This window comes from Aethalodelphis obliquidens, unplaced genomic scaffold (genome assembly GCF_003676395.1).
Source record: "Aethalodelphis obliquidens isolate GAN/ISIS:26980383/991018 unplaced genomic scaffold, ASM367639v1 scaffold133, whole genome shotgun sequence".
In the NCBI taxonomy this organism is placed as follows: domain Eukaryota; kingdom Metazoa; phylum Chordata; class Mammalia; order Artiodactyla; family Delphinidae; genus Aethalodelphis; species Aethalodelphis obliquidens.
This window is the reverse complement of record NW_020838077.1, coordinates 1,093,248-1,121,235: the sequence shown is the minus strand read 5'-3', so window position 1 is coordinate 1,121,235 and position 27,988 is coordinate 1,093,248. Positions and strand designations below refer to the sequence as shown.

The 27,988-nt window shown below is 39.8% G+C and overlaps 1 protein-coding gene across 1 annotated transcript in view; it reads right to left on the bottom strand.

The window, feature by feature from the left end:
* Positions 1-1,940: 1,940 nt before the first annotated feature.
* Positions 1,941-27,988, bottom strand: part of LOC113616261 (tripartite motif-containing protein 26-like) — a 28,655-nt gene continuing 2,607 nt past the window's right edge. The window contains exons 4-7 of the mRNA XM_027099607.1: positions 6,243-6,338; positions 5,767-5,997; positions 4,822-4,844; positions 1,941-2,426 (exon numbers count right to left, since the gene is read on the bottom strand). Of these exons, the coding sequence (XP_026955408.1) occupies positions 2,252-2,426; positions 4,822-4,844; positions 5,767-5,997; positions 6,243-6,338 (525 nt within the window). The 3' untranslated portion in view covers positions 1,941-2,251. The remainder of the gene's footprint in view (positions 2,427-4,821; positions 4,845-5,766; positions 5,998-6,242; positions 6,339-27,988) is intronic.

Below are 27,988 nucleotides of genomic sequence, written 5' to 3'. Positions count from 1 at the left end.
CACAGGCAGTGTGATGAGACTTGAGAGGGCAAAACGGTAAGGACTGAGATCACTGCAGCTGCACAAATCTGGGGAAAGGTTTGTGGGTTTGAAATCTGAATTCTCGGGATAAAGAATTTGGATACATTAGTCACACGAAGACCTTCCTCTTTAAAACGAAAGAGCTGACCCATAAGTAATGGAGCTTCATAGGAAAGCTGCAATTAGCAAACTTCAGCCACTATCCCCTCCAGATGCTCACTTGTTTTATATTCCAGATCCCTCATCAATTTTCCTAGAATAAAAGTACCAAAGGACAGTAAGCAATTTTGACACCACATCTTCTAGGTTAAATTCTCTTACTGTTGGCTAATATAACTTTAAAAGATGACAGGGCACCATGAAAGCTCAAGCGAAACAGAGAAATCAATTCAGGAGACACCCATGTAAATATGCATGCCTACATCCGCTGAACCCACCTGGTGCTTCATTAAAGAGTACCTTTGGGCATGTTCCCTGTTTTTAAAGTAAGCCCTAAACTTCTAGTCCTGAACCACACTATTTTTCTCTACTCTCAAAGATACTCTTTTAGATTAATTCTCCCAGTATTCTTTAAATTTTTTTTTTTTTTTTTTTGCGTTCCGCGGGCCTCTCACTGTTGTGGCCTCTCCCGTTGCGGAGCACAGGCTCCAGACGCGCAGGCTCAGCGGCCATGGCTCACGGGCCCAGCCGCTCCGCGGCATGTGGGATCTTCCAGGATCGGGGCACGAACCCGTGTCCCCTGCATCGGCAGGTGGACTCTCAACCACTGCGCCACCGGGGAAGCCCTCTTTAAATTTTTAATTGTGGTAAAAACACATAATGTTTACCATCTTTACCATTTTTAAGTGTACAGTTCATTAATATTAAGTATATTTAAATTGCTGTACAACCATTTTCCAGAACTTTTCCATTCGGTTTTTTTGGTATTTTAATTAATTAATTAATTAATTATTACATCTTTATTGGAGTATAGTTGCTTTACAATGGTGTGTTAGTTTCTGCTTTATAACAGAGTGAATCAGCTATACATATTCATATATCCCCATATCTCCTCCCTCTTTCGTCTCCCTCCCACCCTCCCTATCCCACCCCTCTAGGCGGTCACAAAGCACTGAGCTGATCTCCCTGTGCTATGCGACTGCTTCCCACTAGTTATTTTACATTTGGCAGTGTATATAGGTCCATGCCACTCTCTCACTTTAAATAAATAAATTTATTTATTTATTTTTGTCTGCGTTGGGTCTTCACTGCTGAGTGCGGGCTTTCTCTAGTTGTGGCAAACGGAGGCTACTCTTCGTTGCGGTGCACAGGCTTCTCACTGCAGTGGCTTCTCTTGTTGCGGAGCACGGACTCTAGGAGCATGGACTTCAGTAGTTGTGGCTCACAGGCTCTAGAGCGCAGGCCCAGTAGTTGTGGCGCACGGGCTTAGTTGTTCCACAGCATGTGGGATCCTCCCGGCCCCCGGCTGGAACCCGTGTCCCCTGCATTGGCAGGGAGATTCTTAACGACTGTGCCACCAGGGAAGCCCCAGAACTTTTCCATTCTTCAAAACTCCAACTCTATACCCATTAAACAACAGCTCCTCATTTCCCTGTCCTTCCAACCACTAATCTACTTTCTGTTCCTATGGATTTGACTACTTTAAAGACCTCAAAAAGGAATCATACAGTACTTGTCCCTTTGTGACTGGCTCACTTCACTTAATATAATGTCCTCAAGATTCATCCATCTTGTAGCATGTGTCAGAATTTCCTTCCTTTCTTAAGCTGAATAATGTTCCATTGTCTACACATTCCACATGCCACATTTTGTTCATCCATTCATGCACTGATGGACATTTGGGTTGCTTCTACCACCTGGCTATAGTGAATAATGCTGCTATGAACATGAGTGTGCAAATACCTCTTCGAGATCCTGCTTTTAATTCTTTGGAAAGTGGAAATGCTGGATCATATGGTAATTATATTTTTAATTGTTTGAGGAAATGCCACACTGTTTTCCATAGCCTTCCAATTTTCTTTTACCTCACTGTTAAAGGTGAGGTATCTTTTTACCAACTCTGAGACCTATTGACTATGATTCTACTTTAGTCTAGGTAACATTGTTAGACTCTCATGTGGAATCCTCTCTGGTTTGGACTTGCTTAGATTCCCTCCCCGATGTCCCTGCATGGTGTAAGTGAGGTGCACAAGAGCAAGGAACTCTGAGAAGCCACCGCCACAATCAAAACCTAAGGAAACATTATAGAGAAAGTAAGAAGTTTTTCTAGGCTCAAACCACTTCCTTTACCATGGAATCCTTTGAGTCCTTTCTCTAAAGAAAGAAGTTTATCTGAAAATTCTTCTGTCTGCTTTTTGATTGGAGGACTGGTAGACTTTTCAATCCAGAACTTCTTCTGGGGATATCTAGAGAAAATGAAGTCACAGTTAGAACTCCTGAGAGAGAGGCATGATTTCCCATCGTCAGCACGTGCATGTGCACAAACACCAACAACGGACCAAAGGGGCAGAGAGTAAAAGCTTCATTTCCAAGTGCATAGTTTCAACATCAGACTCAAAGAGTAGATATATAGAGTTCTGAAGAATGGTCCATGATCCAAGGATTCTCTACCCACCAATATGTCATTTATAGACCATGTTAAAAAAGAAAGAAAGCCATTTTCTGCCTTTGAAAGTCTTTGAAACATGCTACTAATACTACAACCTCTAAAGAAATTACCTGAGGATATAAACTAGATAAATAAAATTAAAATGAAGCTTTTTTTGTTTGTTTTTTTTTAGCCGCACTGTGCGGCATGTGGGATCTCAGTTCCCTTACCAGGGATCAAACCCGGGCCCCCTGCAATGGAAGTGTGGAGTCTTAACCACTGGACCACCAGGGAAGCCCCAAAATTAAGCTTTAAATATACATTTTTAAAAGCTTTAAATTTAAAATTAAGGTATAGCTGGGCAGACATATATAAGCTAAATACAATATGAAAGAAATTTGAGGTCTTGATATTATCAAACAGGATTAAATTCAAGGCAAAAAAATATTAAATAAGACAACAGAGGGTATTTTATGTTACTAAGAAGATTATAATCCACAATTAAGATATAACTCTCTTTAAAAGAAAAGAAAACATCAAAATATAAAAAGCAAAAACTATAAGAATACAAGAAAAATTGGCAAAAATTCATTGCTAATAGGAATCTTTGAGTGATTTCTTTTAGTCCATGACATATCAAGAAGTAAAAAAATAAGTATCAATACAAAATACCTAAATAACAAAATTACTAAGGAAAACCTCATGGAGCTATATCAAATCCTATTCTAAGAACCCAGAGAATGTACTTTCTTTTTAAGTGTTTAGAACTGTACAAAAATCTACAACATACAATACAGAAAGCCTCAATAAAGTCCAAAATGGTAGAAATGGCAACCAACTTGTGTGATCACAAGATTTAAAAACTATGAAGCCTGAAACTACTAGAAAAAGAACTCAGCGCCACTGACAGATATCCTCTTTCTTAAATCTTATGTTAAATAGCAAATCAAATTTAAAATAGCTAGAAAACAATAAAAATACCAAATACTAGAAATTTTGGCCTATGACAAAAGCAGGGCTCATAGATATACACACACAAAAATAAAAAAATATTAAAAATGGAAAAAAGGGAGAGGCAAGTAGAGGAGTCAAAAGTAGAAATACACAAAACAAACAAATACATTGACATAAAAAAATTAAATTTAAGGACATTATTTGGCAAATTATGCAACTATTTTTGAAAATATAAATGAAAATTGTGATATTCCAGGAGCTATAAATACTAAATATTCCAATTAAAAAGTGTCAGAATGAATTTATTTAAAAAGAAAAAAAAATTTATGTTCTTATAAGAGGTACATAAAAATAACAACCGAGAAAGGTTGAGAGTTAAAGGATAAAAAGTTAAATAGCATGCAAACACTAATCAAAAAAAAACTAGAATACCTCTACTAATATCAGACAAAATGCTTTCAGGCAAGAAGTCTTACCCATTCTGTATCACTCTCATTTCTTATATAATTGCTCATCTCTAATTGTCTCTGTCTAGTCTCCCCAGACAGAATCTGGTAACCTATCTCATTACACCCCTTTCTACCCAGTAACTGGTCCACAGTAAACATTCAGTATATGCCAATAGTCCTGGATGTCTCTGGGATGAACAGTGTATTATCAAAATACCTCCCTTTTATCTCTGTTCAAAGCTTCTGAGTATCGTGTGGGTATAATTTTTGAAAACTGTCAATGTTAAATGCCTAACACACATTCCCTCAGACGCACTGTTCAAGAACCCATTATCTCTATGACTCATATAAATGTCCCTCTTCTTATGGTCAGGCAGAGAGCAGGAAACCATCACTAGCAAGCATAGAGGGCAATCTGACGATGAAATGTGCTCTACAGAATATGAGGGAAGTTGTGGCCAGGAGAAGCAGCTGGGAATCAAGTACAGAAAGAACAAGAGGAAATAGGGTTTTAGAAACAAATGTGTATTCTAAATTTTCTCTAATACTCTCCCATAATCTCCTCCCATTTCATTTCTCCCTATCCCATTACCATCCTAACATAAGTTCCATGCCAATAATTTTTCTAGAACTCCCTCCCTCATTCTATGGAACACCTTTCAACTTACCCTTTCTAGAAGAACCTCTCTTCCTCCAAACAACCCCTTTCCAGCCCTTGCCAGATTTCAATAAGTTATGGTGACAGAAAGAAAAAACAAAGGAACACCTAAGTGGTTAAAAAAAAAAAAAAAAAAAGCAAGCAGCACTTACCTGCTTATTATGTTGCTTGGGTCCTAGAAAGGAAGAGAAGACAGACTGTCATGGAAATAAGGTTCCCAGGATCTGACACCATTCCCTACGATGGGCTTGCTGGGGAATGGGTACACAACAGGACTGTACAGAGAATTTTCTGATGAGCCTGGACCTGTTCTGTTCTCCACTGTAGTATCAGTTTATGTGGACATATGTTTCCCCATCCTTTTCTCTATTTGAGTGCTAGTCTAGCACCCCTCCAAGAAACCTTCCTTGATCTGTCAAGAATCCTATTGTCTACCAGGTTAAGACTGAAATCTCAGCCTGCCTTGGAAAGCCTCTACTCATTTGACCCCATCTTACCTGTCTCATCTTCCCTCTAACTTCTTCCTCACTTAAGCTGACTCCTCCAGAAAGGTAGCTCCGTTCACTCTATGTACCCTTTCTACCTTCCAAACTATCTTCCTCAGCACCCACACCCACCCTTTTATTATCACACTCATTAAGTTTATTATCACATTCATTTATTTCATTCTAACCAATGCACCTCCACCAAATGGAATGTTCAACTCCTCCTTCCTGCTAATCCAAATCTTTACATTTTCTTCAAGGCTGCCATTAAGAGCTGCTTCTTCCTTGAAGACTTCCCTGACTAAACCTAGTCTTTTCCAGAATTCCTGGGGCTTCCTGTCTGACCACAAGATTTAACATGCGATTATTTCTTATAATTATAAATGTATAGATCTTACTATCTCATTGTAAGATCTGGGTCTATTACAGTCCCTTGCCCACCGCAATTTGGGACTTAAAACCTATTGCTTTGCTGATTAACTTATTAAAGAACTCAACAAATGAGAACAAAACCTTGTCTCTCCTGACTCCTTGTCCAAATCTCATGCTAATGGAGGGCTACACTGCATCCTGGAGCAAGGGGACCCAGGTACAGTTTAGTTGGTCACTCACCTGCAAAAGTTCAAGTGCTGGCTGCCGAGCCTTCTTCTCTAACTCAGAAATCAGGGTCTCAAGCTGGATGACATCCTCAGAGCCCTTGGTGACATGGCTGTTCCTCCCTTCAGTGAGCTCTTGCTCCATCCCATCCAGCCACTTCAACAGGTACTGCTCCCTTTCTCTCAGGAACTGATGGCCCTGCTCAAACACTGATGCTATGTCTTGCTTGTGGTTCTGGAATTTTGCCTGCAGTAAAGGCAGAAAGGGGAAGAGGATTTCTTCTGAGAGGCTAGGAAACACCAGAACATTTGTGAGATCTGGAAATGAGTTCAGAACAAGAATCCCTTTCATCACACCCTCCTTCTCCCCATCCTTCAATATCCCCCCTCCCCCTGACACACACACACACACACACACACACACACACACACACACACACACTCTCCCACCCAACAGAGGTACACAGAACATTCACTTGAGACTTCTCTTACCAGCAGGGCCTGAATCTCATGTTGTCCCGTAGACTGAAAATTCCGAATCCTGTCCCTGTCTCCCTTCAGAATCTTCAGATGGTTTAGAATTTTACCCTATGAAAATTAACATGGGTAATATTAAGATGAAGATGAAAATGCCCTCAATAAGAAAAGAGATCTGCAAAATGATTCCAGAGTGAAATCAGATAGTGTTTGACCTTATGTAGTACAATAAGGTAACTAGGATGGAATAGTTTCTATCCTACTTAATGAAGAAGAAACAAAGTGAGTGCTATGTTAACTTAGAGCAGTTTCTCAGAAGTGAGATAAAATGAATATTAAACTTATACTGTACCGTATGTCAATTACATCTCAATAAAACTGGAAGAAATTAAGTGAGATAAAATAATGATTTATTATCATTGCAAGTACTAAGACTTATAGTGTAGTATTTATTTATACTTACTCTTTCCACCACAAATATAGACAATTTATATTAAAATTAATTGATAACATGGAAGTAAAAAAGAAAATCAACACAAAAAGTGAAGGAAAGTATATGTACTAACTCCAAACCATTAAGAGAATGACTAAACTGGTTTGAAGAGTCCCATCAACCAAGGAGAAAAGGGAAATACTGAATCACATTAATTATTCAGCTGACAGGAGAAAAAATACTACTATGTCAGAAAAAATAATAGTTTCCCTGAGATTAAATTCTGAAAGAAAACTTATACAAGATATATTCTCAAATATTCTCAAAAATATTTTTACAACAATAATGTGCTAGAAACACACAATTCGAAGCTACGTATCCAGAGGGCTATCAAGAGCGCTGGTATTCTGTACTGCTGGTTGAGACTTGATTGATTGCCTCAGAAACCAAAACATCAAGGCAATGGGACAGACTTGCTATTATAAAAGATACGAAAACAAACCAGTTTATTATCCAAATGCAAAAGATAACATGTTGCCAAGAACCTTCCATGCTACAGAATTTGAACCTTCACCTACACCTGTTACGATGGCTATTATTTAAAAAACAAAAGATAAGTATTGGTGAAGATGTGATGAAAAGGAAACCCTGGTACACTACTGATGGGAATGGAAACTGGCACGGTCATGGAAAATCCAATGGATGTTTCTCAAAAAAATTAAAAATAGAACTACTATATGATCCAGCAATCCCACTTCTAGATATTTATCTGAAGGAATTGAAATCAGGATCTCGAAGAGATATCTACCCTCCCATGTTCATTGCAGCATTATCCTCAATAGCCAAGATATGGAAACAACCTAATATCCAATGGATGAATGGATAAAGACAATGTGGTATATACATACAATAGAATATTACTTGGCCTTAAAAAAGAAGGAAATCCTGCATTTGCAACAACACAGGTGGACCTGGAGGACATTATGCAAAGTGAAATAAGCCAGACACAGAAATTCTACAAATACAGTAGAATCTCACTTATATGAGAAATCTAAAAATAGTCAAACTCATAGAAGCAGACCATAGAATGGTGGTTGCCAACAGCTGGAGGTGAAGGAAAAGGGTAATAGTTTGGTCAAAGGGTAATGGTTTCAGTTATGCAAGATAAATAAGTTCTGAAGATCTACTCTACAGCATAGTGCTTATAGATAACAATACTGTGTTATATAATTAAAATTTGCTAACAGGATAGATCTTATGCTAAGTGTTCTTATCTCACACACACACACACATACACACAATAACATAATAATAATAATAAAGCGGGTGGGAGGAAACTTGGGAGGTGATGGATATGTCTATGGCCAGCTACTGAGCTCGTGCGCCCCTAACTAGAGAGCCTGCGTGCCGCAAAACTACTGAGCCCACGCACTCTGGAACCCACGCACCACAACTACAGAGCCCACGGGCCCTGGAGCCCACGCACCACAACTAGAGAGAGACAACCTGCACGCCACAACTAGAGAGAAGCTCGCGCACCACAGTGAAAGAGCCCACATGCCTCAACAAAGATCCCACGTGCCGCAACGAAGACCCAACGCAGCCAAAAATAAATAAATTAAATAAATACATAATAAATCTTTAAAAAATTGGACTGCAATTTTAAAAATCAGTATATTACATATAATAAAGAGTAAATGGTATTTAACAAAACTTGTGTTTTAGTGTGTGTGTATGCGTGTGTGTATGCGTATGCATGTATATTAGACTGGATTGTGAATTAATTTCTTACTGTGATGTTTCAAAAAAATGTTTGAAAACCCTTAGTTTAAACCATGATGATGAGCTTTTCCAGGCAGAGTATGAATAACAGACCTATGATTGAACATAGTGGTTTCTAATAATCTAACTCTCATACTCTCAAATGAGTTTTAAAATATAGCCCTAAATTTTTGTAATTCTTATTCTCTACTGTTGAATCATTTAAAGCAATTTATTTTTATTTTTTAATATTTTATTTATTTATTTATTGGCTGCATTGGGTCTTAGTTGCCACACGCAGGATCTTTCGTTGTGGTGCGCAGGCTTCTCTCTAGTTGTGGCGCTCGGGCTCCAGAGTGCATGGGTTCATTAGTTGGCGCACTGGGTCTTAGTTGCGGTATGTGGGATCTTTCGTTGCAGCACGTGGGCTTCTCTCTAGTTGTGGCACGCGGGCTTAGCTGCCCCACGGCATGCGGGATCTTAGTTCCCTGACCAGGGATAGAACCCATGTGACCCGCATTGTAAGGCAGATTCTTTACCACTGGAAAGTCCCTATGGTCCATTTTTTAAAATGCCGTTATAACCCACAAAATTGATGCCATGATACAAGGTATTGCAGTCTACACTTTGAAAAACATTGATTTAAACCACAACAACTTTATCACTAACCCTGACCTCTACCCAGAAATGCAAACTCTAGGGAGCTACAGAAGCCTACTGTATCACCACTTGAATATACCACTTGCACCTCAAATTCACACCTCCAAATGCATTATCTTCCTCATTGTTCCTACTCCTCAGTAAAAGGTACCAACAACCACTCCATGACCCAAGCCAGAAGCTAGGTGTGATTTTAGACAGCTCATTCTCTTTCACTACTACCTCCGATATCTGGTCACTGAATTAAATAATACAATGTCTGAAATAAAAATTTCACTGCATGGCCTTAACAACAGAATGCAGATAATAGAAGAAAGAGCCAGTGACCTTGAAGATAGTGCAATAAAAATTATCGTCTTAATAAAAGAGAAAAAAAAAGATTTTTTTTTAAAAAAGGAGAAATTCAGTGACCTATGAAATATTAAAAGGTCTAACATTCATGTCATTAGAGTCCCAGAGAAGGGAGAGAAATTGGTAAAGGAAAAAAACGTTTAGAGAAAAAATGGCTGAAAACTTTTCAAATATGGCAAAAGACATAGATTTATAGATTCAAGAAGCCCAGCAAATGCCAAACAGAATGACTTTAAGGAAAACTGCCCCAGATACATCATAATCTAACTTCTGCAAACCAAAGATGAAGAAAAAATCTTGAAAGCAATCAGAAGAAAATAACATATCACAATGAGGGGAAGAACGATTCAAATCGTTCAGATTTGAATCCGAACAGATTTTTCATTAGAAACCATAGAGGCCAACAGACAGTGGGGCAAACATCTGTAAAGTCCTGGAGGAAAAAAACCTGTCAGCCCAGTGAAATGTGCTTCAGAAATGAAAGCAAAATATAAATATTTTTAGATGAAGGTAAACTGAGAGAATGTGTCACCAGCAAACCTGCCCTAAAAGAATTGTTAATGGAAGTTCTTCAGGCTGATGTGAAATTCCAAAGGGACATTTGGAACTTCAGCAATAGCAACAGAACAGAAGAAAGAGCAACAGAAATGGTAAATATTTGGATAAATACAGTTATCTATTTTATACCTCACACATTCTTCAAAATATGTAGGACTGTTGGAAGCAAAAATTGTAACATTGTTAGTGAGATAATGTGTGTAGATGTAATATATATGACAACAATAGGGAAAGCAACCTATATGGTTGTAAGGCTTCTACATTTTACTTGAAGTTGCAAACTTTTAACTCGAAGTAGATTTTTAACTCTAAGGTATGTATATTGTAACCCAGAGACCACTACCAAAAAGGTAATATGAAGAGATATAGCCAAAAACCAATAGGTAAGTTGATGTGGAATATTAAAAATATTAGAATAAAAGAAGAGAAGGCAGGAAAAGTGAAATAGAAGAGTAAAAAACAAAGGGTACAAAACAGAGATGATAAAATGGTGGACCCAAGTTCAACAATGTTAATAATTACATTAAATGTGAAGAGTCTAAACACATCCATTAAAAGAGATTGTCAAATTGGTTTAAAAAAAGACCAAACTATATTTTATCTCCAAAAAAACCCACACTAAATATCAGTATAATAATATACTAAAAGTAAAAGTAAAGTATACTAAAAGTAAAAGAATTGAAAAAGATGTACCATGCAAACACTAACCAAAATAAAGCTGAAGTAGCTATATTTAGATAATGTAGACTTCAGAATGTGGTATGTTACAAGGGATAGATAGGGCTATTACTTAATGATAAAGGGGTCAATTCTCCAAGAAAACATGCTAATCACAAATGTGTGTGCAACAACAGAGCTGCAAAACACATGAAGCAAAGACTGATGGAACTGATATGAGAAATAGACAAACCCAAAATTGTGTCGGAGACTTCAACACTCCTTTCTCCAAAACTGAGAAAAATTAGACAGAAAATCAGTAAGGATAAAGAAAACCTGAACAACATATCAACTAGCTGGACCTAATGGCAATGACAAAACACTCTGCCCAACAAAAGCAGAATATACATTCTTTTCAAGTGCATATGAAATATTCGTATAAAGGAACATATTCTGGGCTGTAAAACAAACCTTAACAATTTAAAAGAATTGAAATTATACAAAATATGTTCTTTAACCATAATGGAATTAAACTAGAAATAGAGAAAAGAAAAATATTTATAAAATCTCCAAACATTTGGGGATTAAACAATGCACTTTTACATAAGCCATGGTGAATAGTATTGTATCAATGTCAATTTCTTTGTCTCCTAAGATGTTATCACTGGCAGATGATGGGGAAAAGGGTACACAGAGGTCCTCTGAGCTATTTTCATAACTTTTAGTAAATCTTAAACTATTTAAAAATAAAAACTATTTAAAACTTTAAAAAAGAGAAATAAATAAAAATGAGTGAAGAAAGCCTATGTGATCTATGGGACACCATCCAGAGAAACAAAATCTGAATCACTGGTGTTCCAGAAGGAGAAGAAAGGGAGACAGGGACTGAAAAACTATTTAAAAGAAATAATGGCTAAAATTTTCCCAAACCTGCAAGAAATTTGAATATTCAAGTTCGTGAAACTATTAGATCACTCCATTATTTCAGTCTAAAATGATCTTCTCTTAGACGCATTATAATAAAACTGCCAAGAATATAAGATAAAGATAGAATCTAAAATAAGCAAGAAAGAAGATTGTAAACTACAAAGGCACCCCTATTAGGCTATCAGTGGATTTCTTAGCAGAAATCCTACAGGCCAGGAAAGAGTGGGATGATATATTCAAAGTGCTGAAAGAAAAAAATTGCCCACCAAGAATTCTCTATCTGACACAGTTGTCCTTTATTAAGTAGAAATAAAGACTTTAACAGACAAACAAAAATTGAGGGAGTTCATCACCACTAGATCTGCCTTACAAGAAATGCTAAAAGGAGTTCTTCAAGTTGAAATGAAAAGATGCTAATTAGTAACATGAAAACATACATATATATACAACACACAGGTAAAGGTAAGTATACAGTCAAATTCAGAAAACTCTATTACTGTAATATGATGGTGTGTTAACCACTTAACTATAGTGTAAAGGTTAAAGGACAAGAGTACTAAAAATAACTATAGCTACTATAATTTTTAATGAATATACAATATAAAAAGAGGTAAATTTTGGCATTAGAAATATAAATGGGTGAGAAGTAAAAGGGCAGAGTTTTTGCATGCTAGTGAAATTAAGTTTTTGCATGCTGATACATCTAATAAGAGGTTTTATGTAAGCCTCATGGTAACTAAAAAGCAAAAAAAACTTACAGTAGATTCACAAAAGACAAAGAGAAGAAAATCAGAGCATACCACCACAGAAAATCACCAATTCACAAAGGAAGGCAGCAAGACAGGAAACAAAGAGAACTACAAAACAGCCAGACAGAAATCAATAAGATGGTATTAGTTAGTAAGTCTTTACATATCAATGATTACTCTAAATGTAAATGTATTGAATTCTTCAGTCAAAAGTCACAGAGTGGCTAGATGGATTAAAAAAAGATCCAACTATAAGCTGCCTACAAGATACTCACTTTCAGCTTTAAGGACACTCATAGGCTTAAAGTGAAGGGATGGAGAAAGATATTCCATGCAAGTGGAAAACAGGAGAGCAAAGGTAGCTTTACTTATATCAGATAATATAGACTTTAAGCTAAAAACAATAACAATAGACAAAGAAGGTCATTATATAATAATAAAGGGATCAAGTCATCGAGAAGATATAACAATTATAAATATATATGCACCAGGGACTTCCCTCGTGACCCAGTGTGTAAGACTCCACGCTCCCAATGCAGGGAGCCCGGGTTCGATCCCTGGTCGGGGAACTAGATCTCACGTGCATGCCGCAACTAAGAGTCCACATGCCGCAACTAAGAAGTCCACATGCCCCAACTATGAGCCCACGTGTTTCAACTAAAAAAGATCCTGCATACCGCAACTAAGACCCAGCACAGCCAAAATAAATAAATAAAAATATATTTTAAAAAAATATATATATATATGCACCCAACACCAGAGCACCTAAATATATTAAGCAAACACTAACAGATCTGAAGGGAGAAATAGACAGCAAAACAATAACAGCAGGGAACTTCAATACTCCACTTCAAGCAATGGACAGATCATCCAGAGAGAAAATCAACAAGAAAACGTTCGACTTGAACCATACTTTAGTCTAAATGGAACTAACAGACATCCAACAGCAGCAGAATACACGTTTTTGTCACCATGCTGTATAATACAACTCTAGAACTTATTTGTCTTGTAACTGGAAGTTTGTACCTTTTGACCACCTTCACCCATCTTGCCCACCCCGCCTCTGGAAACCACCAATCTGTTCTTCATATCTATGAGTTTGGTTTTTATTAGATTTCTCAAACAATTAAAAATAGCACTACCATATGATCCAGCAATCCCATTTTTGGGTATATATTCAAAGGAAATAAAAACAGGATATCAGAGAGATACCTGCACTCCCGTGTTCATTGCAGCATTATTCACAATAGCCAAGATATGGAAACGACTTACAAGTCCATCTATGAATGAATGGATAAAGAAGATATGATATATCTATATCTATATAATGGAATATTATTCAGCCATGAGAAAGAAGGAAATTCTGCCATTTGTGACAACCTGGATGGACCTTGAGGCATAGCGCTAAGTAAACATAAATCAGACAGAGAAAGAGAAATACTATATGATATCACTTACGTGGAATCTAAAAGAAAAACAACTCACAGAAATAGAGAGTAGAATTGTGGTTACCAGGGGCTAGGAGAATGGGGGAATTGGGAAGATATTGGTCAAAGAGTACGAGCTTCCAGTTATTAGGTGAACAATTTCTGCGAACCTAATGCATTGCATTGTTTTTATAGTTAACAGTACTGTATTGTATAATTGAAAACTGCTAAGAGAGTAGATCTTAAATGTTCTCACCACAAAAAATAAATGGTAATTATGTGATGCGATGGAGGTGTTAGCTAACACAGTGGTGGTACTCATATCGTAGTATATGTGTTTCAAATCAACATGATGTACATTTTAAACTTACACAACATTATGTATCAATTATATCTCAATAGAGTTTGGGGGAAAAGAAAGAAATGCCAAAGATTCTACAAACAGGAGCAGAACTAATAAATGAGTTTAACAAAGCCACAGGATACAAGGTCAATATTTTAAAAATTGTTTGTTAATACACATAAATAAATAAACTACTGAAGACTGAAATTTAAAACAGTATCATTTACAACAATACCATAAAATGTGAAGTACTTAGGTATAAATCTTACAAAATATTTGTAAGATATCTATGCTGTAAGCTAAAAAAAAAAATGGAAGAAATCAAAGAAGATCCAAATAAATGGTGAAATATATTAATGGCTTGAAGGACTCAGTATTCTTTAGATGTTATGTTAAACCATGGAAAGGCCAAGGAGGCACCACTGTAGAGCTGTTCTTAGGGCATCAGTTGGCCTTAACCCAGCCATGAAGCTCCTTCCAACACCACCATCACCCCCATTATCTCCCATAAAAGGGAGATAATAATAATAACCCCCACATCCCAGAGGACTGCAGAAAGGATTCAGTGAGATCAGGTAAATAAATGAACCTCGCTCTGCAAAGCAAAATGCGCTATAGAATGTTGGTTATTATTTCCACACCAAGAAAGGGAGCTAATATTTCACTTTTAGCTGCCATCCTGAGCCTCACAGGGACCCCTGCTTTGAGCCTCTTGTTTCTGTCTCCTTTGCAGTGCATCCAGCATCACAGCACCTGGCCCACCCTTCCGTGGCCTCTCCAGCCCAGCCCCGGACTCACTTGGGCCACCTGCCGCCTAATCGCAGAAAGGCCTCAGTCACTGGGCTCTGCTGGAGCCTCTGCGACAACTGCCGGGCCCTTCTGGGCAACCCCAGCCCTGCCTGTGCCTCCGGGACCCCCTGCCCCTCAGACCCGCGTCTTGGACCCTCAGGAAAGGCCTCCACCAGGCGGCCCAAGGACTGTAGCCGTTGCTCAGGGACCCGCGCCCAGGTCGGCAGGGAAAAGGAAGGCCCAGTGGCACCAGGGGGATTCACCAGCTACGAATGCTTTTAAAATAATTTGTGCCGTGTTGTGATCCTCAACAAGCCTGTGCGTCAGGGCACAAAGGCGCTGGTAGGCCCATTTTACAAATCAGAGCAAGGAAGGCAACGCAGCAGAGACCAACTGGCCAAGATGGCTGCCCTCACTTAGCCCAAGTCCCTGTGGCCCCGGGGGCGAGCCCTACGGTTGCTTGGCAACGCGGGGCACCCATGCTCCCAGGCTGGCGCCTAGTTTCCCGGACCTACAGGTGGAGGTTTTACCCTTTGTACTGGGGGGTTCACCCATCCAGAGTCAGGTGCTTCTGCCATTTTCAGTATTCATTTGCTTTTGCCCTTTTGAAACTCCCAAGTGCTCCACCCCACCCCACACCCTAGCCTTTTGGAGAGGTCGTGGACCATTGGAGTTCCACCGATCTGGACAGCCATATCCACTGGTATCCCAGAATTCGTCTATATTTTCCCTAGAGGGATGTGTAAGGCCTTACCAACTCTTTGTGTGATGCCAGACACCCATTATTTTTTACCTCAGACTAGGCATGTATGTTGGCAAAGTGCAATGTCACATATAACTAAACAATCAGTGGCAACAAATCTGAATCCCCAAAACGAATAGGAGCACAAAAGATGCAAAAGATCATAGTAGTTGTGAAAAAACATTTTTGCATGGAATTTACATCTTAACTGCTTCTAGGCCGAACAGGTTATTAGGTCTATGAGGCCAGCATTACCCTGACACCAAAGCCAGATAAAGACTTGACTACTCAGATTCCTCTGCATTTTCTTGGCCTAGAGAAGTGGCCCACTCCTTCCTGTTATGGGCTGTCCTCCCCAGTGGTGGGTTGAATGGTGGCCCCCCAAAAGATATGTGTACTCTTGAATCCCCAGAACCTGTGAAGGTTAACTTATTTGGAAAAAGGGTCTTTGCAGTTGTAACTAAGTATCTTGAGATGAGACCATCCTGGACTACCAGGGTGGACCCTAAATTCAATCCAAATGTCCTTATAAGAGACACACAGAGAAAAGGAAGAGGCAATTGTGAAGACAGAGGCAGAACTTAAAGTAATACAGTCACAATTCAAGGAATGCCTAGAGTCAATGGAAGCTGGAATAGACAAGGAACAGAATCTCTCCTAGAGCCTCTGGGGAGAGTGACCTCTGCCGGTACATTGATTTTGTTCTGATTTTGGCCTTCAGAACTATGAGAGAAGACATTTGTTGTTTTAAGCTACCTAGTTTGGTTACCGCAGCCCTCAGAAACTAATACATGCCCCCTTACTAAAAGATGACACAGTGACCTCTGCCTTGCGACATAATATGTACTCCTCTCAGGACCAAGGGCTAACCTCTCCTCCTGACCATTAGATCAATAACTATGGCTGTCAAAAAATACTGAGTTGGAGAATTGTGGACCTGTTAAGGGAGGAAAGATATTTATCCTCAAAGAGCTGAAGGATCTGGCCAGGGTGTACCAACAAGAGTCAAACGAGTTCGACAGCAGTTTCATAGTCACATTTACTCACACCCCAGGGAAAGAGAACACTGCACACCACGCAGAGCCACATACGGAGGGTGCATTTGGGAACGGTGACCAACCAGTGGCTGTGGGAGGCAGACTATGTAGTATCAAGAGGGTGAGGTGCCCCCTGGTTTTTGTGGGAGAATGTGATTGGCTTGTTTGAAAAATTCTGCAGGCTGGCAAGGAACTGAAACACACTGTTCAGGGATAAGCAGGAACTATGCCCAGACTCTTTTGATAAGAAAGTCTGTTTGACTAGAGGACTTTATTTGCAGGAGCAGAGTTGGGAGGGAAACTTGTATCGGGGCCTTAGTATATGTAGAGACATCTGTTACCTCAGTTTATAATTTGGGTATCTGTGAGGCAAGATATTCCCAGAATTCTTTACCCCAAAGGGGGCAACTCTTAGGCAATGGCCCAAGAGTTTGTAAAAAAGCACAGATGTGGCCACTTGCTGGCCAGGCATTCAGTGCTAAGATGACTGCCAGAAGTGTGGCCAGTTGTTCTGACCTCTGGGTCCTCTCCTTTATTAGGGACATCCTGGTTAAGGGATGAAAATCAAAAATGTTCCACTGAGCTCCTTTATGTATTATGGTGATGATACCATCTGCAAATTGTATCAACTCCCATTGCTGTTCACTTGGTTGATCCCAAGGGGCATCCCAGGTAGCCAAGAGGTCTGGGAGAGAGGACTTCCTCTAGCACCAAGAAATATGGCAAGGGACTGGGGACAGGGGAGGCCATCCCCTCTTGCAGGTAAGTATGCCAAAGCGTCCAGGTTTGGCTCCATCCTATAGCAAGGAGGCCTGGGTAGCTATGCTGGGCTGTGGGGTGCTTTCATGATCCAAGGCATAATGGGCAGCTGGGTACAAAGGGTCACAGATACAGGGCCTGTGAAAGTTTCTGTTTCCAGAAGCACACAATAAGCAGCTAGCAGCCGCTCCTCTAATGATATATAGCACAGAACCAAGGAAGGCAACTTTTTGCTTCAGAAACCAATGAACAATTTATGGCAAACATGGGTAGTCCAGAGACTCCAGGAGGTATGAGAGGAGATTGCTAAATCCTCTACAGTGAAGGAGTCTCTGGAGAAACCAATAAGAGTGCCTCTTGTAGCACTTTGGATGCTACAAGATGCTCCATCTTTGGATGGAGACGGGAAAATTCACAGTGGGTTGATTTGCAGGTAACAGCAAAAGTGAGATTAAGTAAAATTTGTAAATTAGGAATAAGTTGTCTACAGAATCCCCCCAAAAGATCAAAAGGTTGATCTTTTATTAACATTGTGGATGGCAAGAGGGTCAAAGATTTCTTAACAGTGTGTAGGGGATGGAGCAGCCCTTGAGCTGCTGAATAATTTTTAGGAATTGAACAGAGGTGGCTGGCAGGGTCTTGTACTACGTGTGGGGCCATCCCTTTTTTGTGAGCTCCTTTGTTTCTATGTCCTGAATGAGTGTGTCAAATGAATCTTCTCAGAGGATGGTGTCATCAGTGTAATATCATACCTGTTCTTCTGGAGAAGCGTAGATGCAGTTAAAGTCTTGCTTTCAAAGATTGTGTGCAAAGGCAAAGTACCCCACGGTACACCACGCAGGGGCACCAAGGGGTTGCACCGGGTAACACTTTCAACAACTAGGTTCTGTGGGAGGCCAGCTTTGTAGTATCAAGAAGTTGAGTGACCCCTGGTTCTTAGAGGAGGATGTGATTGGCTTGTTTCAATAATTCTTCAGGCTGTCAGGAACCTGACACCACTCACCACTCAGGGTTAAGTAGGAACTGTGCCTGGTCCCTTTGATAAGGAGGGTTGTTTGGCTAGGGCCCTTATCCACAAGAACAGAGTGGGGACGGGAACTTGCAGTTAGGCCATTCAGGGCTCCCCCAATTTTACCCAATGTCAAGGCAGCATATAATATTAAGCTCATTATAATTTTATAATATTAATTACATAATTTTAAGCCTTATACCACATCATGCAAAACATTTTTATCAGTCACAACATTCTAAGAGCTCAATTCCCAGGAGTTGGCCAAAGGTCAGTCATGAAAACAGGCCCTTCTTGGGAATGTGCGGGGTTTGAGCAACTCAGGCCTGCTAAGTTAACCTTTCCATCACAGATACTTACTCCAATATGGATTTGCCTTTTGTGACTGGTTCACTTCTCCCAGCTTTACAACTGTACCCTTGCAGAATGCCTTGTCCATCACCATGGTATTCTATACAGCATCACATCTGACAAGTGACATATTTTGCAGCAAAGGAAATGTGGAAATGGACTTATGCCCGTGGACTTCACTGATCTTAACACATGTCCCATCACCTAGAAGAAGCTGGCTTCATAAAATTCCGCAATGACGTACTTTGAGGCTCACTTACAGCACCAACTGGAAGATGACCCCCTAGGAGGTTAGGGTGCTATCCCAAAGGAAGCAATACGTGCATTAAACCGGTGGCCAACTGTATTCATTTCCTACTGGTGCTGTAACAAATTACCACAAAGCAGCCTGCAGGGGCCTTAAACTAACCCTACCCCCACTCCACACAACCACAACCACATGCCCTAGAAAACAGCCCACAGAATCACAAGCAAATGTAAGTTCCTGATATGACTTCCCTAACAGTCTCCCTTTACTCCCAGAACCATTCCCCGTGCACACCTTAGATAAGGCAGGTGCCCCAGGTCCTGCTTCTCTCTCTGTCTGCACTCTCTCTTAAACTTCCTCTGTGGCCCCTTGAGGCATGCTACGTACCTCCTCCAGCACCTGTTGTTGAGCCATGCTCACCATCTAGCACTCTGTGCTCTACTTAACAGATGTTAATTTAACAGTCATAACGATGAGTCTTATGGGACGAAAAGCAAGATGTCAGTAGAGCTGGTTTCTTCTGGAGGCTCTGAGGGGAGGATCCATTGTCCTCGCCTTTTTCAGATTCGGATGGTCAGATTCCTTGGCTTGTGGTTCCTTCCCCTGTTTTCGAAGTACATCACTCAAGTTTTTTATTTCTTCTTTTTTGTAGTCTAATTTCATTCTGCCTCCCTCTTATAAGAACACTTGCGAGCACATTTAAGGCCCACCTGGATAATCCAGGATAATCTCATCATCTCAAGATTCTTAACTTAATCACATCTACAAAATTCCATTTGTCATATAAGAAAATATTCACAGGTTCTCGGGATTAGAGTATGAGTATCTTTGAAGCCCATTATTCAACCTACCCACACTGCACCCTCTGGCACCCCAAAATTCATGTCCATCCCCAGTGCAAGATATATTCACCCCATCTCAGCCATACTGAAAGTCTCAGCCCATTACAGCATGAACTCAAATTCAAAATCTCATGTATATATCATCAATTCAGAAGACCCAAATCTCATCATCTAAATCATTAAACCAGGTATCAGTGATCTCTGGGTATGATTCATCCTGGGGCAAAATTCTACTCCAACCATGGACCTGTGAATCTAGAAAACAAGTTATCCTTCTCTCAAAATTCAGTGCTGGGACAGGTATATGAAACAGCTGTGTTTCCTATTCCAAAAGGGAAAAAGTGGAAGGAAGAAAGGAGTCACTGGTCTGAAGCAATGTTAAAAGCAGCAGGGAAAATTCCATTTGGTTTCAAGGCCCCCTGCTGTTGGTCTCCCTGCCTTTTCAGGCCTCACAGAGCAATGGGTGTCTGTGACCATGCTCCCCAGCGTCTCTGGCACAAGATTCTTCCAGCACCCGCCAGCCCCTGGGCTTTGGACTTTATGAACTTTCTCCCTGCGGAGCAGGACAGCCCTTGGCACAGCAGCTGCCAGCTGTTCCTGGTCCAGAAGGAAGGCTGATCCTCTGGTCAAAGGGAAAGTTGTCACTCTCCAACTAGGCATCCTCATTCTGCTATGGGGTCTACTGTGGTGGGAGTATAGATAATTTTTCTGTTTTTTAATCTTCCTTGGTTTATTAATTTTCTTTGTTTAAAACTTTTTGAATAGTAAGGGACTAACATGATTCACATAATCAAAGAGTATAAATATATAACCACAAAAATAACAGGGTTTATGGGGAAAATAGGGTTTTGGGAGACAACTCAGAATCTATACTTCTTTGTAAACTTAACACTAACAAAACAATCAATAACAATCCAAATAAAAACACTAGCATTGTTTTTAAAAGACTTGTTAAATAGCTAATAGATAAAGATTATGATATGAGGTAAAGGACTTTACTGTTATTGAAAAAAAAAAGGTAAAGATATGTTGAGAGGGTAAGGAAAGATGGAAGCTGGTGGTTTATGGAAACAAGGCAGGGGGTCGTCACCTGCCTTGAACAGAAGTTGCAGGATAAGCAGTTGAGACTTTGCACAAAAGTAGGTGTTGATGATGGGTGGCTTTGGCTCATTGTTTTGTGTTTGTTTCTTTTGCACTGGCCTTGTTTGGTTGTCTTGCTATCTTCTTTCTTTTATTGAGAAGCAGCTTAACAGAGTTCCAAATACAACCTTGTGCCATGGAGCAAAGACTGCACCAAAATCATCATTTTCTATCACTGCAAATGGGTCTCATTTCTACTTAAAGCAGAAGACACCTAGGAAAGCTCTTGTAGGGCAGCCTAATGACATTTTTCTTCCACACTTCTGAGGGGTGCATCAGCAAAAAAATTTGTTGCCATTACTGTGTAGAATCGTACTGCAGCAGCATTTACTAGTCTCGTCCTCAATACATTCATGAAGGGACTTCCTTGGTGGTCCAGCGGTTAAGACTCCACGCTGCCAATGCAGGGGGCCCAGGTTCCATCCTGGTCAGGGAACTGGATCTCGCATGCAGCAACGAAAATCCCACATGCCGCAATGAAGATCCTGTATGCTGCAGCTAAGACCCGGCACAGCCAAATAAATAAGGAAATATTTTTTTTAAAATTCATGAGGGCTTCCCTGGTGGCGCAGTGGTTGGGAGTCCGCTTGCCGATGCAGGGGACATGGGTTCGTGTCCTGGTCTGGGAAGATTCCACATGCCGCAGAGCGGCTGGGCCTGTGAGCCATGGCCGCTGAGCCTGCGCGTCCAGAGCCTGTGCTCCGCAACGGGAGAGGCCACAACAGTGAGAGGGCCGTGTACCGCAAACAAAAAAAAAAAAAAAAAAAAAAATTCATGAAGATCGGGATAATTATTTAATAAGTACTTCAAGATAGAGAATGTGTCCATACTGAGTGGAGAGGAAGGAGGTGGGGTGAATGGCATTGTCTATAGCATCATATTCCCGCAGGTTGCTCGGCTCAATTACATTTGCTACTTTGCATTCAGCTGCTGCTACTCAGAGCAAAACATTCACATACTGGGACAGTTGCATGCGACACAATGCAGCTTCCGCATTATGCTGACACCATTTCCTCATTTATCCATTTGTCTGAAGAAGCGCTCATTGCCACAGTAGAGACAGTGAAGGCTCTTGCTCCCAATCCCGCCCACCATCTGCCTAGTTCAAGCCTCATCCCCAAACAGGGAACCACCTTCTTTAGTTTCTTGTGTACCTTCCAGTTTATGAAATATCAAGAGATTCTTGGTTCCCTCCTCTTTTTTTTTTTAAACACAAAACTAGCCTATTATACACAATGTTTTTCACCTTGCTCTTTCCACTTGCAATATATCTTGGAGATCTTACCAAAAGTACACAGAGAACTCCTGCATTGTGATTAGTTTTTCATTGCATAATATTCCTGTGTGTGTGTGTGTGTGTGTGTGTGTGTGTGTGTATAAAATTTTAGCCAGTCCAAAATTGATGGATGCATGGATTATTCCCAATCTTTTGTTAAAGACAAACTGCAATGAACAAAATAGTACAATTTTTTTGCATGTGTATAAGCATATCTGTAGGATGAATGCCAACAAATGGAATTGTGGAATTGCAGGGTTTAAGAGTATATACACCTACAATTTTGACACACATTGCCAATTGTTTTTCAAAAGGTTTGTCCTAAGTTGGATTCTACAAGCAATAAATGAAAGGGCCTGTTTCTTCACAGTCTTGCCAATCAAGTGTATGCCAAACTTTTGGATTTTTGCTATTCTGACAGGTGCAAAATAAAATCCCTGTGTAGTTATTTTCTCCTTCTTTATTATGAGTGAGGTTGACCATTTTTTCATGTTGAAGGCTATTTTGTTTCCCTTTCTGTGTGAACTGTCCATAGGGATCCTTTATCAACATGTAACATAACAAATATTTAATTTATTTATTTTGTCCATTATTTGTCTTCCCCCAGTAGAATGTAAGCCCCCCTGAAATTTTTGTCTCTCTTGTTCTGCTGGAGCCCCAGCATCTATAAAAGTACTTAGCACAGGGCTTCCCTGGTGGTGCAGTGGTTGAGAGTCCGCCTGCCAATGCAGGGGGCATGGGTTCGTGCCCCGGTCCGGGAGGATCCCGCATGCCGCGGAGCGGCTGGGCCCGTGAGCCATGGCCCCTGAGCCTGCGCATCTGGAGCCTCTTCTCCACAGCGGGAGAGGCCACAGCAGTGAGAGGCCCGCGTACCAAAAAAAAAAAAAAAAGTACTTAGCACAAAGTAGGTGCTCAATAAGTATTGGAGGATGAATAAATGGATAAAGAGCATATGCAATAGATGATCCTGGGATAATCAGATAACCATCAAGAAAAGAGAAACAAATCCATATCTGGCTCCAAACATAAAAATGAATTAATCCAGGTATACTAAAGGCTTAAATTTGAAACACGAGACTTTTAAGTGTTTATAAAATAATACTGGAGATTAACTATGTGATCTCGGGACAGGCAGAATTTATTAAACTAGACCCAGAGTCCACAACATAAAGAATGATAAATTCGGCTACTTTAGAATGAAGAACTTCTCTTCATCAAAAGACACCATCAAGACAAGCCAGAAACTCTGAGAAGATATGTGTAACACATACAATCAACAAAGAATTAGTCCCCAGAATATATGAAAAAACAAATATCTCCCATAAATCCACAAGATAAATTTAAAAACAGCCCAATAGAAAAATGGATAAAAGACATAAGAGGCATTATACAGAAGGAGACATACAAATGGCAAAAAAAAAGAAGAAGGAAAAATGAAAAATTCTCATCCTCATTAATAATTAGGCAAATGGAAACTAAAACTAAAATGAGATAATATTTCACACACATCAGACTGGCAAAGAGTTGAAAGTCTGACAATACCAAGTGATGCTGAGGATGTGGTTCAATTGCAACTTCATCTGCCAGTGGAGGAACAGTAAGAAATACAACCCCTGGGGGATAGTCTTGCCTCACTGAGTAACATGACATATATGCACATTCTAAGACTCAGAAATTCTACTCTTGGTCACGTACCCTAAAAAGTCTTGCAGGTGTGTGCCAGGATACATGTATGAGAATGTTTATAGCAGCATTACCCATAATAGCAAAAAGATGGAGACAAACCAAATTCCAGGAACAGTAGAGTGGAGAAGAAAAAAATGTAGACTGTTCATATTTGAAATACTACACAGCAGTGAAAATGAATGAGCCAAAGCTAAATGCATCAGGATGGTGGATCTCAAAAACAAAGACAACGAGTCACAGAACACATACAGTGTGATTCCATGTATATAACGTCCGAAAACTGGCAAAACTAGGTAATGTACTGTTTAGGGATATCTACATGTGTAAAACAATTACAAAGAAAAGCTAATGACTATCACAGAAAAGCACACTGAAGCTTACCTCTAGAGGAGAGAGGGAGTGATACATCCGTTAGGGGCACACAGTGAAAGATGATGGAAATCTGATTTCCTAGAATGAGAGATGAGTGCAAATGTCTACTTTATTATCTTCTTCTTATTTTAAAACATATACATGCATTATATGTACTCCTTCTAACAGATGATATATTTTGATATATTTCACAGTCTTTGGGAGGAAGGAAAAGAAACGAAGCAATCAAGTACAAACAAGATTTCCAGTCATGGGAGCAGAGAAATGGAGGGAGGGGTTGGCTAAGCAAAAATCCTTGAAAAACTTATGGTATCAAGGAATTTTTTTTTTAAATGAGGGATATTATAATATGTGTGTATGCTTATGAGACTAAGTCAGTGAAAAGGTAAAAAGTGATGATACAGGACGTGGGACATCACAGAGGCATAGTCTTCGAGAAAACAGAAGGGATGGGATCTGGCCTTGTTAGTGAAGGTGCCAACGAGGCTCACTGGACAGGAGGGAAGTCAAGGTGGTTCTGCCACAGTAGAACTTGCTGGAAATATGATGTCTAGAGTTTCCTGGAAATCTGCCCTCTGGAACTTCCCAGAAATCCACCCTCTTGGGTGCAGGAGAAAGCTGTTCACACCAGGGTGAACAATATAAGATCTCCCGAGGGGTTGCTGCTGGCGCTGTTTGTTGATGACCACCATGCATGGCAGAAGCTGGATGGTAGGGAGATTTCCTGTGCTTCAGGAGCTGGTGCTGGAAAAGCCGGGCGCTAGCTTTAGGAGCCTGGCAAGGAGCATACCAGAACCAGGAAGCAAAAATCGTTTTCCCTGTAATGACTCTCTAGTGCCCTCTAGTGACAAAGATCAGTGCCTGCTGGCAAAGGAAAAATATTTAAATGGCTCAGGTGCATTTCGGAGCTGGGAAACAATAAATACATAACCAATCCCATTGGGAAAGAGTAATCAGGATGACAATATCTGAACCTTCCATCAAACTTCCCATCACTCAAAGTGGGGTGGAGATCATATATTTCTTCGTGTGATGCAATAGGTACACAGCAGCACTTATGGAATATTTCTTGCCTTAAAAAATGGGACTCGAGGGACTTCACTGGTGGTCCAGTGGTTAAGAATCTGCCTGCCAATGCAGGGGACTCGGGTTCGATCCCTGGTTGGGGAACTAAGATCCCACATGCTACACGGCAACTAAGCCTGGGTGCCGCTACTACTGAGCCCAGGCCCGTGAGCCACAACTAGAGAGAAGACCGCGCGCCGCAACGAAAGATCCCACGTGCCGCAACTAAGACGGAACGCAGCCAAATAAATAAATAAATAAATACGGCACCCAAATCTGATAAAGCCTCTAGATCTAACTACCAGTTACAAGAAATACAGGGGATAGAGAAACAAGTTAATTGACACTATGAGGAAACCAGGCAAATCCAAAATGTAGAACATTTTACAGGATAAATGAACAGTTTTCTCCAACATATTAATAGTATAAAACTAAAGGGAGGGTGGATTGCTATAGATAAGAAAAGGATTAAAAGACATAATAATAAAATGCAATGTATTGTCAAAGTATAATTTTCAAAAACTTAAAAACAGTGGTCTTAGACAAATATAAAGAGCATTTATCAAGGAAGTATTAACAAGGGGACCAGTAAAAAAGAACTATTTCAAAGAGATTTAAAAAAACTTAATATACATGGGCACTGGACATACATCTTTTATATCTCTACTGACTAATATTCATGTACATTGTTATTGACCAAGAATCATTTGTATCTATATTATTTTTCTATAAATTCACATCTACCCTTAAAGAATATGCTAAATACCCTAAAATAATAAGTCAAAGTAAAACCTCCCTAGAGAATGAGATAATTCTTTCATGGGCCTGTTGGAAAATGCTCCAGTGTTACACAGAAAGGACACACAGTCATCATTTTGTCTATGCCCAAGTTTGGAATTTTCTTTTTCTTAATAGTATGGACTTTGTTTGCATCTGGATTCATACAACTCAAATGCAAAAAGACATCTTTAAGAAAATCAGGGAATTTGAATATGGTCTGGGTACTAAATGACATTATGAAAATATTGAATAATTAAATGAATAATTTTGCTTGGTGCAGTAATGGCTTTTTGGTTATGTAAGCAAAGTCCCTATCTGTTAGAAAAGCATGTGGAAGTATTTACAAGTAAAGTAAAACATGTCTGTGATTTGCTTTGAAATACTCCAGTTAAAAAAGAAAGTGGGGGGAGGGAATAGGTGAAACAAAACAACATGTTAATAACTGTTGAGGCCAAGTGGTTCACGATATTTTCTCTACTTTTGTGTAGGTTTGAAAAATTCCATAATAATTTTAAAAAATGTAATGATAGTATTCTGCTTCACACTCTGGGGTAACTGCACCTTCACCACATAAGGTTTAGAATTCTTAGTTTTAAAGTTAAAAGTTGAATTTCTCATTGTTTACTATACAGCATATTTTCACTAACTTTTGAACAAAAAGACGTTTATATAAACATCCCTAAAGTTGGAATATAAAGTATTTTAAAGAACAACTCAAGTCATATAAGAGATTGGCTCAGCCTATGCCTTCTTGCTGTTTAAAACTCGGCAGTCAATGCTGTTAGCATTCAAAATGCCTTTCTTTTTCCTTTTGAAAGGGACCGTGAAGCCTGTTATTTTTTTAGCCCATAGCCAGGTCTTAGCACAAAAGCAGTCGGTTCTTAGTAGCATACATTTATTTCTCTGTTAAACCTTTGCTAGAAAACAGACATATAGGCTTAAAACCAGTTTAGCTCATGTAACTTTTAGCTTTTCCTTTAGAGATAGTCATTTATTCTGGCCCTGATAACAAGGTATCCTTCATATGAAAGATGCAAACAAATTCTTTGCCTCTTTACCAGTGGGAGCTTCATATTTTTAAGTATTTTTGTTCAGAGGCCTCTTTCCAAGCACTCTAACATTCTTCAGACCTTGAGATTTCTGAAAGCCATATTTTAACTCAATAAATATGGTAAATAGTAGGAACATACCTACTAAATTTTCTTGCTTGATTTAAGATTCTCATTTCAAATGCAAGTAATTATATCCTTTGGGCTAGTCAATACTTATAGACAGTTTCAAAGGTTTTACATGTATTATCTCATTTAAGCCTCACAATGATTCTATGAAGTGGATATAATTATTATCTCTATTTTTCAGAGAAAGAACCTGTGGCACATAGAGGCTGAGCAACTCCGCAGAATCACAAAGAAAGTGGCAGAGAGGAGGATCCCAGCCCATGCAGAGCCAAGCAGAGACTTGACTTGAAAGCTAAACTAACCAGCCCCATATGATGCTCTGGTCTCCAGCTGGTATGAACACTGGGCTGGAGGGCTGGAGGAAGGAATTTTGGCTCTGCCCTCAGAAACTTGGGGCAGTGAGTCTGAGCACCCAGTAGCTATAGGGGCGGATACCACTGTGTGCGACTACAAAACTGCCTTTGACTGTACAAAGCAAGCCTTGGAGTCACCATTGCCCTTATTTGGGCTTGAGAAGCCGCATCAACCAAGGTGTAGTGTGGTGGGAGAGGGGAGTGCATAACTGACACTGCAGCCAAGCAGGGCCATAGGGCTTTAGAAAGCTTCTAGAAATGCCCAAGCA